General features: G+C 40.2%; 1 protein-coding gene across 1 annotated transcript; it reads left to right on the top strand.

Moving 5' to 3' along the window:
- Positions 1 to 3,895: 3,895 nt before the first annotated feature.
- LOC136323497 (protein transport protein Sec61 subunit gamma) lies at positions 3,896 to 4,231 on the top strand. The gene has a single exon (XM_066255341.1). It carries the CDS (start codon positions 3,966 to 3,968, stop codon positions 4,170 to 4,172), a length of 207 nt encoding a protein of 68 aa, XP_066111438.1. The 5' UTR covers positions 3,896 to 3,965; the 3' UTR covers positions 4,173 to 4,231.
- The last annotated feature ends 8,841 nt before the right edge of the window (positions 4,232 to 13,072 follow it).

The following is a 13,072-nucleotide window of genomic DNA, read 5'->3' as shown; positions in this document are numbered from 1 at the left end:
CCTCTCACTGACCACCAATGAAAGAGGTGCCCCTTCCGGGTGTGCGGTGGGGGCCGGATAAATGGCCTCAGGGGGCCGCATGCGGCCCGCGGGCCATAGTTTAGGGACCCCTGAGTTAAGGTCTACTTGGGGTTAGAATTCTGTATCTTCAGAGTTTAGAGGTAGATGTGGAAAACGTTTAAAATTATTTGGTCATATAAAGATAATTTAAGACTTTATATATAAATAATTATAGATAATAGGTGATAAAAATAACTTGTTTGGCCTGACCAGGCGTTGGCGCAGTGGATAAAGCATCGGACTGGGATGCTGAGGACCCAGGTTCGAGACCTCAAGGTCGCCAGCCTGAGCGCGGGATCATCTGGTTTGAGCAAAGCTCACCAGATTGGACCCAAGGTCGCTGGCTCAAGCAAGGGGTTACTCAGTCTGCTGAAGGCCCGCGGTCAAGGCACATATGAGAAAGCAATCAACGAACAACTAAGGTGTCACAATGCGCAACAACAAAAAAACTAATGGTTGATGCTTCTCATCTCTTCGTTCCTGTCTGTCTGTCCCTGTCTATCCCTCTCTCTGACTCTCTGTCTCTATAAAAAGAAAAAAAAATGAATAAATAAAAATAACTTGTTTGCATTTTTCTATAAGGACAAAGAATAGAATCATTAAGCAATGTGGCTAAGCAGACAGTTATCTCTATTTTAGCCCATAATAAAGTATCTTCTTTTTTTCAAGTGGACTTGGCCATCTATTTTGATATCCTAGTCTACTTTTGACTCCACTGTATTCTGTACAGGGATAGTCATACCCTTAAATTAGGAATTACATTACTTTTTCAGATTATCCTAAATCATTAGCCCTAATGAGCCCAGTAAAATCTGACCAATGACTACATTGAAGTAGGTAGACATCTTTTTTCTATACACTGAAAATGCCCACTGTTGTTTGCTGACTCATTTCACATCTTTCTTTATTCTAAGCTGAACGCGTTTCTTTAAATATATTCTTTCTCTCCCATTATATGCTCTCTACAAGGATAGAAAAAGAGATTCTCAACATCTTTGGCTGGGGAGGAATCTTTCACTGATCAGAGCTGAAAATATAAGGAGTCCTTAAATAGCAGTAGAGATATAATGACACTTAATAGTATAAAACTGAATTTCCTACTTCAGAGTAGCAGCTCATGATATACCTTCTATTTGATCAATAAGAACCAAGAAACTGGAATACTGGTTTGGAGTAGACTCTTCTATGTGTGTAGAAGAGGTGATTTAAATAATTAGAAAATATATATATTTTTAAATCATAATAAATGTTTTATCGCACCTTTTAATTTTCCCCAATTTTCACAATATTTTAGTAATATTGAGCAAGGTTTGTAAATAAATGTAAAAAATTAACACTAGCAAAAATTAGGACAATTGAAATTTTAAAAAAGAGTCAAAGTGATTCATTCAGCTAAGAATAGAGGAGAGGTAAATAGCTTTTCTATTCTCTTATGGCTGCTTAGCCTAAAAAGAATAGTAATTACACATTGACCATTATGAATATTAGTAGAACAATTGCATTTTGTGTGAAAAAAAATATTTTTATAGGATTGACATATAAAAGTAATTTGGATTACTAAATTTTAACCCCTTCTACCCATATTTTTTTATTTACTTATTTTCCCAAATTTTATTTTTATTTATTTATTCATAGAATTTATTTGGGTGACAGTGTTCAACAAAATTATACAGATTTCAAGTGTCCAATTCAACAACACAGCACCTATATACTGCATTGTATGTCACTACCTCAAGTCAAGCCTTTGTCCATCACTAATTATTCCCCTACTATTTCTATATATTCAGTTTATAATATATTTAGAATAGATGTGCTAGAACACTTTTTTTTTCATGTTACTTATTTATAAGACATATACCAAGGCTCTTTTGTTTCTAGGCTGTTGACTGTGCACTGAGTCTAAAGCTCTGAATTATGAGTCTGTCTGCGTCTATTTCTATTTCCATGTCTGCATCCATCTGTATATTGCCTGACCCCACAGAGCTTTCAATCAGCTGGCAGAAAAAAGAAAAAAATATTAACACTAGCAAATATTCTAGGTGATACAGCTATGTAAGAGAACAACTGGGATTAAATGTATAAGAATATTTTATGCATCTAGAAAAATTTAGATGCAAGTTGTAAACTTGGGAAGTGGTTTTATTATATAAAATTTGATCAAATTGTCAGCATTTAAAAATTATTATTAGAGACAGAATTTTATATTTTTGGCCTGGTTTAAAAAGCTTGAAGATTTGACAATACTGGGCAAACACCCACGTGACACTGGACCTCTGGGTCTGAGAGGGTCCACCTCTTCTGGACAAGGTATGCATCAGCCTGTATCTATACATCCCACCCCACTCTCCCATGTTCAAAAATTGGCACCGAGAATGAGTGTTGACGATTTCATTTGTAGGTATCAGAGTAAAAACTACACAAAGAAAGCCAAAAACAACAGAAATAAAACACTTTATTTTTATTTTAATGCAAAGTTCTTGTTGGCATGTGTGATTCTTCCAAGGGCAAGTGATATAAAGTTTTCTGGAGGCAGTGACATATAAGCTGAAACCTGAAGGATAAACAGAGAAATGAGAAAGAATTTACCTGTTATGTGTTTATTCTCTCAGATAATAAATATGCACAAATATATGATATAATATGTGGCAGGCATTGTGGTGCATTGGTTTAGAACTATCCCTAGTCTCTGCTCTAATGGAGCTCACTGTGGACTAAGGGAAAAGTATGTGATAAGACCCGGGATTCAGCAGAGCATGAAGCACAGAATTTGAATAAGTTAACTGTGGACAAAAGTAGAGCCAGAGAGTAAGAATATTAATATATTACTTTGAGGAGAAAGACAGGATCTATATTGAAGATCTTATGAGTCATGTTAAGAAAATCTGATTTTATTCTAAAGACAAATGGAAATGAGAAGTTATTGTACAGTGTCAGGGCACTAACATAAGGATGTATGTGAGTGTGTGTGTGTGTGTGTGTATTATACTTACTAAAACTCTCCGAAGTGCAGGCTGGAGGATGAATAGGAGAGGTGGGGCATGGAGGCATACAGTCTGGTTAACTCAACACACCAGTAAAAGAAGTGAGAAAGAATGGTGTGGGTGGTGACAAATGAACTCAATAAAAAGTTACTTGGTTCTGAAATAAGCATAAATGGAGAAACAGCCACCTTGTCTTTTTCAGTGCCCCTTTTCTTCAGTGCCTGATATATATCCTTAATAAATGTTACCAATAGTCTAGTGAGCAAAGATATTGTAGAGGTAATGAACATGAGCTCTGGAATCAAACTGTCTTTCAATTCAGACTTCAGACTATTGTTTCATTTATGGTGTATGACATGGAGGCCTGTTACTTGCCTTTATCATGTCTCAGTTTCCTCATTTATAAAGTAGAGCTTTATTAGTTGGTGCAATGATTTAATGCGATAATGAATGCAAAGGACTTAGAGCAGTGCTTAGCAAATAAAAAGAGATCAAAGTCCTGTGTTTATCTTAATGATCAACTTGGGCAGTGGTGTCATTGTAACCCTATTTCTGCATTAATAATTTGATCCAAGGGAGTACAACCATGTTCAACAACCTAAGAGAAATTTTAGATGCCACCTGTGGTGGCGCAGTGGATAAAGCGTCGACCTGGAAATGCTGAGGTCGCTGGTTTGAAACTCTGGGCTTGCCTGGTCAAGGCACATATGGGAGTTGATGCTTCCTGCTCCTCCCCCTTCTCTCTCTCTCTCTCTCTCCTCTCTCTCTTTCCCTCTCTCTCTCCTTTCTAAAATGAATAAATTTTTAAAAAAATTAAAAAGACTGATATTAAAAAAAAAAAAAAAGAGCCGGTTCCGGGGAGGCTCGGTGGGTTCGCTGTTGTATTACGTGTCGCAGGCGTCCGAGCTTTCTGCGGGCAGCATCATGGATCAGGTCATGCAGTTCGTTGAGCCAAGTCGGCAGTTTGTGAAGGACTCAATCCGGCTGGTTAAGAGGTGCACCAAGCCCGACAGGAAAGAATTCCAGAAGATTGCCATGGCAACAGCAATAGGATTTGCCATAATGGGGTTCATTGGCTTTTTTGTGAAACTGATCCATATCCCTATTAACAACATCATTGTCGGTGGCTGAAGCCCGTTTAGAGGCGGGTTTCCATCTTGGGGATGGGCGCACGGTGAGGATTGGAGCAGCTCACGGAGGAAGCGTTCGCCTATCTGTCTTGTGTTCTTTCATTGTTTTTTCCAAGATGTTTTCTATTTCTAAATTAAAATAACTTCAAAATAAAAAAATAAAAATAAAAAAAAAAAGAGCTGGGTGTGAAAATAGGAAGAGGGATAGTAAAGGCATGGTAGAATATGGAAGGTATTGTTTCCAAGAATGAATTTTTCAGTTCTAAGCCTATTAAAAGTAAACAAACTGATGATTAAATCCATCAGCTAAACTGTAGTTTCTCATTAACCATAAAGCCCAGAATATAGGTGAAATGTAATAAGGCTAGAGAGAATTACCTTAAATAAGGCACGATTACAAATAAGAATTATCAGAGCAGAAGAATAAGAAGAGAGTGCTCACCCTAACATGCACTCCCTTGTAGATTTGAAACACCAGTCAGTAATAAGCCAGCAGACTAAAGTGTAACTCATTTTGTTTGTAGTTAATCATTGGTCTAAATCAATGATTTTCAATCTTTTTCATTTCATGGCATGCATAAACTAATTACTAAAATCAGGGGTCCTCAAACTACGGCCTGTGGGCCGTATCCGGCCCACTGAGGCCATTATCCGGCCCCACCGCACTTCCGAAAGGGGCACCTCTGTCATTGGTGGTCAGTGAGAGGAGCACATTGACCATCTCATTAGCCAAAAGCAAGCCCATAGTTCCCATTGAAATAGTGGTCAGTTTGTTGATTTAAATTTACTTGTTCTTTATTTTAAATATTGTATTTGTTCCCATTTTGTTTTTTTTACTTTAAAATAAGATATGTGCAGTGTGCATAGGGATTTGTTCATGGTTTTTTTTATAGTCCGGCCCTCCAACGGTCTGAGGGATGGTGAACTGGCCCCCTGTGTAAAAAGTTTGGGAACCCCTGACTAAAATTCTGATTGAATTTAGTGATCTGACCAAAAAAAAATTAGGTGTGGTATAATTTTTATTCATTCACACTGGATAGCTACTGTTCTCTTGACTCTTGACATTTTTTTTTCCTTTTTGACAATATAAGGAAAAAGAGGTCAGTATTCCTGACTGAATAGTCAGGTATTGCATATTTTTAAAATGCTTGTGACATACAGTGTGCCTCTAGTGGCTCGCTGGTTAGAAATCATTGGTCTAAATAGATGCTCATGTAATAATGAGTAAAATATATTGCAAGGGAGCAAACTAGACAATGTGGGTAGTAAAGGAGTCCCCAGAAAAACTGAAGAGAAACAATCATAAAATATAAGCAATCACAATATTTCTGAGTGAAAAGTGTTGGTATTTTGCATCAGAAGGGCTTCTTAAGAGTGAGATCTTCTATTGGGCAATGACTGCCTCTCCTAAATTAAATGCTCACATGCAGTTAGCTTATTTTAAAACTAGTATTAGGGAGCAGGAATGAGGGATACAGATGTGGAACAAGGAAAGAATATTAAATCAAAAATTAAAAGATAAATTCAAGAATTAGTTGTGGAGGGTGGTTTATGTAGTTGGTCTCTAATTTGACAAGTGATGTTTAATCCTGAACATTTTGTGGAGCCTTTAGGAATGAATCCGAAATGTGGGCTGGAGTGGGGCTATTACAGGGGGTAAATGTGTGTGTGTGTGCGCGCGCGCGCGCGGGCGTATACATGTACGCATGTGATGAGTGAATTAGAGGTATTTAGAAGTGAGTGTTGAGGTGTTCATTTCTAACACAGGTACAAAGGTAAAGAAGCAATTGATATAGAAAATACTTGACTGAAAAAATACAAAGTAGAAATACTGCTTTGAAAATGTAAAAAGTATTTTTTAAATTTGTTATTTAATTAATTTCTATACTGTAGGAGATCCAGGGGAGACTAATTAATTGTAACTTCCCCCTAATTAATTCTAATTCATTAGAATTTCATTTAATAGACATATTCTTCAGATGGAAATAAAGTGTTATCTTATTTCTGATTTGGCTAGATAGGAGAACTTATTTCTAATGTAAGAATAAAAATTGTGTTCAGCTTGATGAGGTGGTGGTGCAGTGGATAGAATATCGGCCTGGGATGTTGAGAACTCAAGTTTGAAACCCTGAGGTTGCCAGCTTGAGTGAGGGCTCACCATCTTGAGTACAGGGTGGCCGGCTCGAGTGGGATCATAAACATGACCCCAAGGTCACTGGCTTGAGCCAGGGGTCACTCACTCTGCTGTAGCCCCCCAGTCAAGGCACAGATGAGAAAGCAATCAATGAACAACTTAGGTGCCGCAATGAAGAATTGATGCTTCTCATCTCTCTCTCTTCCGGTCTGTCTGTCCCTCTCTGTCCCTCTCTCTGTGTCTCTCTGTCTCTCTCTCTCTCTCTCTCTCTCTCTCTCACACACACACACACACACACACACACACACACAATCAAATATGGACTCTCTCCTGGGCCCTGATTCACCCTCATTTTGTTGCTGGCTAAACATTTCCCATATGAGCAGACATGTTTGAATAATTAGTATTCAATAAGCTGAAAGGTTGACCTTCAGCAGCTAGAGGACTCCTAAAAATGAAAGTGTACATGAAAGCAGTGTCTTATAGCACAGTCTAGGGCAGTGGTTCTCAAAGTGTGTGCCAGGGTGCACTGGTGTGCCCTAGAAGATTTCCAGGTGCACCCTATGGTATTCCAGAGAAATATGTGCCTGTTGGGGACCAAAAAACCAACAGGGTTTTTGGAGACTAGGTTTTTGGGGGACAGAGGTGTGGGGAATTGGCTGTAAGCTGACAGTCTGCCCAACCCCCCATCTCACTTGCCTGATTAGGTTGCAAAAGGCTCTTAAGCTGTGGTGCTGGATTGTTTACACGACCCTCCATGTTCCCCAGAAAGACTGGAAGCAAGTTTCTTCTATCCTTTGTTTGGTGTGAAGTTAAGATATGTACGGTGGGGGTTTTCCGCACTCAACACAATTATGAGTAAAAAGAGAGGAATTCTTCAATGTATTGACAGGGAAATGAGAGTTTGCCTTTCAAATATATGCCCAAACATTGAAGAATTCGTTAGGACACATCAGGTTCATGTTTCTCATAAACACAAGAATGAAAAAACTTAATATATTGATGCCAGGACCTGCCGAATTTACTAAATCTTACTAAGAATGTATCTATATATGTAAAAAGATAACTTTTTTGTTATTTTATTATTTTTTAACCCCTCTTTTTTATGAATTCTAAAAAGTATAACTCCAAAAATGTAACATAAAATGTTTTTTAATGTCAGAATAAATTTAATTTTGTATTTATTTTATTTAATTACCATAAAGCACACTTGGACTTTATATTCTTTTCTTTAATATTTAACTTATTATAACATATTTCTCAGAAACTTGTATATAGTGAGCCTATAATGATTTGTAGGATTTTAAATGTGCCCCAACTTCAAAAAATTTGAGAACACTGGTCTATGGTAACACCTAAGTAAATGTCCCTCGTTAAATTCACAGAATGTGGGATTAGGTCAGTAGCGACCATCACGACTGCAGCACATCATCAAGCCTCTTTGGAGAGGTTCTTACGTAGGAGCTGACTGAGCTCAGGTGAGAAGGCAGTGATAAATGAATCATACCTCAGTCCTGGCTAGGTAGCTCAGTTGCTTAGGCCATTGTCCTGATACGAGAAGGTTGCCGGCTCGATCCCTGGTCAGAGCATATACAGGAATCAACCAATGAATGCATAAATAAGTGGAACAACAAGTTGATGTTTCTCTTTCTTCCTCTCTCTCCCCCTTCCTCTCTCTCTCTCTAAAGTCAATTTTAAAAAATAAACTACACCTCTGAAGAATGGCCATGTGACCGAAATAAAAATAATCTGCTCTGCAGGTTATGAAAAGATGAGGCCTAGAACTGAAATTCAAATACTTGTTAGGGGTCAGGGAAGTTTCATTCATTTGTTCATTCAAAAAACATGTATTGAGACCTACTAAGTGTCAAGCATTGTTCTAGATACTAACATTATAGCAGTGAATGAACCAGACCATTCTCCACAAAAAAAAAAAAAAAAAAAAAAAAAAAAGAATTTCTGCCTTCTGGGGGCTTACATTTAGTTGAAGAGAGAGATAACAGAATTATTAGTTCAATACATACATAGCCCTGGCCGGTTGGCTCAGTGGTAGAGCGTCGGCCTGGCGTGTGGAAGTCCCGGGTTCGATTCCCGGCCAGGGCACACAGGAGAAGCGCCCATCTGCTTCTCCACCCCTCCCCCTATCCTTCCTCTCTGTCTCTCTCTTCCCCTCCTGCAGCCAAGGCTCCATTGGAGCAAAGATGGCCCTGGCGCTGGAGATGGCTCCTTGGCCTTTGCCCCAGGCGCTAGAGTGGCTCTGGTCGCAATGGAGCGAGGCCCCTGGTGGGCAGAGCATCGCCCCCTGGTGGGCGTGCTGGGTGGATCCTGGTTGGGCGCATGCGGGAGTCTGTCTGACTGTCTCTCCCCGTTTCCAGCTTCAGAGAAATACAAAAAAAAAAATACATACATAGCCTGACAGGTGATAAACACTTTGAAAAAGAAGAAAAAAGCCAAAGTATGGGGCTAGAGAATATAGAGTAGGGGATGGGCTCTGATTTTAATAAAGGTAGGCAGGAAAAGCCTCACTGAGAAGATGACAAATTAGTAGAGATTCGAGGGAGATGAAGAGTGAGCTGTGCAGATATCTGGGAAAGATTTTCCATGGCAGGTAAACAGCAAGTGCAAAGGCCCTAAGGCAGGAATGTGTGCAAAGCAACAAGGAGGACCAGCGGCTGAAGACAAGGACTTTACATAGACCTTTTGCTTTGCACTCAAAGTATGGGATGCTGTCAGAGTATTTATCAGCAGAGAAGAACACAATCTGACCTTTGACTTAACAAAACCCCTTCAGCTGCAGTGTAGAGAATAAACCATGGAGCAGGGCAGAAGCAGAAGAACCAGATCAGACAATAGGGAAGATGGCTGGTGTGGCTGAGAGAATATTGATTGAAGTGCCAACAATTGGTCAGCTTCTGGGTTTATTTGGAAGGAAGATGCAACAGGATTTGCTAAGGATCAGATACAGGTATCTGAGAAAAGGATGAGTTCTAGTTTGGGGGTATGAACAGGTAAAAAGATGGAATCGTCATTTATGGAATTGGGAGAGATTGCGGGAAAAGCAGATTTTTTTTTTTTTTTTTCATTTTTCTGAAGCTGGAAACGGGGAGAGACAGTCAGACAGACTCCCGCATGCACCCGACCGGGATCCACCCAGCACGCCCACCAGGGGCGACGCTCTGCCCACCAGGGGACGATGCTCTGCCCATCCTGGGCGTCGCCGTGTTGCGACCAGAGCCACTCTAGCGCCTGAGGCAGAGGCCACAGAGCCATCCCCAGCGCCCGGGCCATCTTTGCTCCAATGGAGCCTTGGCTGCGGGAGGGGAAGAGAGAGACAGAGAGGAAAGTGCGGCGGAGGGGTGGAGAAGCAAATGGGCGCTTCTCCTGTGTGCCCTGGCCGGGAATCGAACCTGGGTCCCCCACACGCCAGGCCGACGCTCTACCGCTGAGCCAACCGGCCAGGGCGAAAAGCAGATTTGAAGATGGAAATAGGAAGCTGTGTCTACACAATAGGAAAGGAGGGATACTTGTGGAGTGCTTGCCTCACTTGAGGTGGAAAGTGAGGTTTCAAAAAGAATCTTACAAAACCAAGTCAGCCAGGTCAAGCTGCACAAGCCATGTTGCTAGGTGGGGAAAGCCCTAGTTTTTTGAGTCAGAACACCTGGTTTCAAGTCCCACATTTGCTACTCTCTAGTCAAGGGATTTCATGGGCTTCAATCTACTCCTCTTCAGAATCTGGATATGCATGTGTGCTTTGTAAAATGCAAAACGTTATACGCAGGGGCAGAGATACAGTGCAAGGAGACCAACCAGACTCTGGAACACAAGCAGGATGTAGAGCTTCTTACTGTAAATATAATGTTGGATAAGTTTCATAACGTTTTAAAGTCTTTGTTTTCTTGTATGTAAAATGGAGATAGCACTGCCTACCTTACAAGATTGTCATGAAGATTCCTGAGATAAAGTTTTTAAAGCATCTATCAGAGAGCTTGGTACATAGTAGGTGTTTGATGTATTATGGCTATTATTATACATAAAAGTAACTTATTATAGGTATATTTATCTGTATGTGAGCCTTCTGTACCTGTACAAAAATTCAGGATGGCCACGAAATCTGGAAACATAGACAATATTATTGTATCATGCATCATAATGTAATATCAATAAATAATTTACTACGTGTCTATGGTCACCCTGTGTGTACTCTGATATTATGAGCCTCCAAGAGACTACTAGAAGCTGAGAAATTATAACAAACCAAAAAAAAGGTTAAACATCCATTCAAACTTCCTGGAGATGAAGGACCTTATCTTATTTTTCTTTTTATCTTCCACTGCTAGCCTAGTCCAATGACTATACCCAAAAGGTACTTAACAGATAGGATCAAAGAAAAGGATCCTAGAGAGATCATCCTCTTCTTTTAAAACTAAAGAAACCGCCCTGGCCAGTTGGCTCAGTGGTAGAGCGTTGGCCTGGCATGCAGGAGTCCTGGGTTCGATTCCCGGCCAGGGCACACAGGAGAAGCGCCCATCTGCTTCTCCACTCCTCCCCCTCTCCTTTCTCTCTGTCTCTCTCCTCCCCTCCCGCAGCCGAGGCTCCATTGGAGCAAAGATGGCCCGGGCGCTGGGGATGGCTCTGTGGCCTCTGCCTCAGGCACTAGAATGGCTCTGGATGCAACAGAGCGATGCCCCACAGGGGCAGAACATCGCCCCCTGGTGGGCATGCCGGGTGGATCCTGGTCAGGCACATGCGGGAGTCTGTCTGACTGCCTCCCTGTTTCCAGCTTCGGAAAAATGAAAAAAATAATAAATAAAATTAAATTAAAGAAACCAGAGACCAGAGAGGGCCAGTGACTTGCCAGAGTAACCCAGCAAGTGACTAGCAGATGTAAGGCAGGTATTTGGTGTTTCTATTAGATCCATGGCTTTCCACCGTACCTCTCACATTTGTAGAAGAAATAAAACTGGTGTGGTGGATTCAGGATCGTTTCACTGACTTAGACCCACATGAATATCTTCAATAGACTCATTCAGCCTGACCAAGATTCAGAGCGTTTCCTAGTAGTGATGATAGGACAGAGCAGGGGGTCTTGAGTGCCTCTTTGAGCCTCTTGGACTTCTCCTGGGCCTGCAGTGTTTGCATTGGTCTAGACGTTTCCCACCAAACCTGGCAAATATTTGGAGGCCTTGATACAATGCCACACAAATAACAATATCTAAAGCCCTCCTGTGTAAACAGCCCAAAGTCCTTAGTTAGTCAGCAGTGATCAGAGAAAGAAAACCCAAAACTGGGCTCCTCAAAACAGCCTTCAGCAGAAAGAGAAATTAAGGAAGCAATCCCCTTCACCATTACAACCAAAAAAATAAAGTACCTAGGAATAAATTTAACCAGGGAGATTAAAGACTTGTACTCAGAAAATTATAAAATATTGATAAAAGAAATCAGGGAAGATACAAACAAATGGAAGCATATACTGCCGGGGTCCAGCCCCGGGGGGGATCCAGGGGTCCCACAGGAGGAGACGGCGTCGGCGAAATCGAGTGAGAGAGCCGAATTCTTTTCTTTCTCTTTATTCTCTGGTTAGCATTTACTGCCAGGCATCTCTACCAAATGCTAGTACAGCTCCTTTTTTATACACACACACCAAGTTACAATTACATGGTATTAATCATTGCTTCTGTTTCACTATGTTTACATGTTTCCAGATAACAGTTAATTTATATCTATAAACTACAAATCAGGTGGCAAATCATTCAAAGTACAATTAAAAAATAACTTGAATAGCGATAACATTGGTGAAAGCTTTTAAAGGATTAGTACTAACTAATAACTCAACTTTACTGTTGTTGTGAGTCAAGGGGCAGAGAGAGATTAACAGACAAAATCATTAGGGAGTAGCAAAGGACCACCGCTTGCTCAGGCAAATGGCCTTGAGTTTATGCAGTGTCCTAACTTTTCTCACAAGATTTCAAAAGGCTTGCTTATTAAGAAATTGTCATAACATCAAGAGTAACTTTTGCTTAAAGATATATAGAGTGCACCTGCAAGATAGCTTAGTAGCAACATAATATCAGAAGGCATTAATTGCTATTGCTTCTATGGATTCTTCCATATTCCTCTTTATTATCTGAAAGAAAAACCTTGGGAAGGTATATAAATTTCATGAGAATGTCTCACTGAGAAAGCCCAGTAACTGCCTTTAGTCATAAACAAGTCTCTTAACAAAACATTCTTACTAGCCAGCTGCACTCCTATCCAAGGCCACGCAACAGGCCACTCCACTACACTTTACCTAAGATTCTAATGTCTAGTTAAACTTTATTTATTTACTATATTCACACACTAGTAAATTCTAACTATATTCTTCTTAGAGTGTTCCACTATCTGCAGATTAAATAAGCAAAAAGAAAGGAAAGCTTCTCTACTCTATCACATGAAAAGGCTAGGGAGGAAAAATGATGAATTAAATGAAGGCCAAAAGGTGCTTTGCGCACAGCCACTGCCTTCTACCCATTCACAAGTCACAATCTATTCTTTCTAACATGATTAGTAAGAAGAAATTCTTCTACAAACTTAACCCTTTACGAGGGATATCATAGCCAGCCTCTTATGTTTACGAGCCCAGATCAAGGGGCTTACAGGCTTTTCTGTGGAATTTACACCTTCTGTCTCATTTCCAAAGAAATTACTACAAATCTACAGGGAAAGCACGGTACTATTATTCCTGTGCCACAAATAATAGCACACACCCAGAAAAAGGGGGGATATAA

This window comes from Saccopteryx bilineata, chromosome 2 (genome assembly GCF_036850765.1).
Source record: "Saccopteryx bilineata isolate mSacBil1 chromosome 2, mSacBil1_pri_phased_curated, whole genome shotgun sequence".
Taxonomy (NCBI): Eukaryota; Metazoa; Chordata; class Mammalia; order Chiroptera; family Emballonuridae; genus Saccopteryx; species Saccopteryx bilineata.
Note: the sequence above shows the minus strand (reverse complement) of the source record. Positions and strands in the feature narration are given on the sequence as shown.

Bases quoted from the DNA above. Each gene is read 5' to 3' on its own strand.
- LOC136323497 (XM_066255341.1), top strand. From the start codon at position 3,966: ATGGATCAGGTCATGCAGTTCGTTGAGCCAAGTCGGCAGTTTGTGAAG.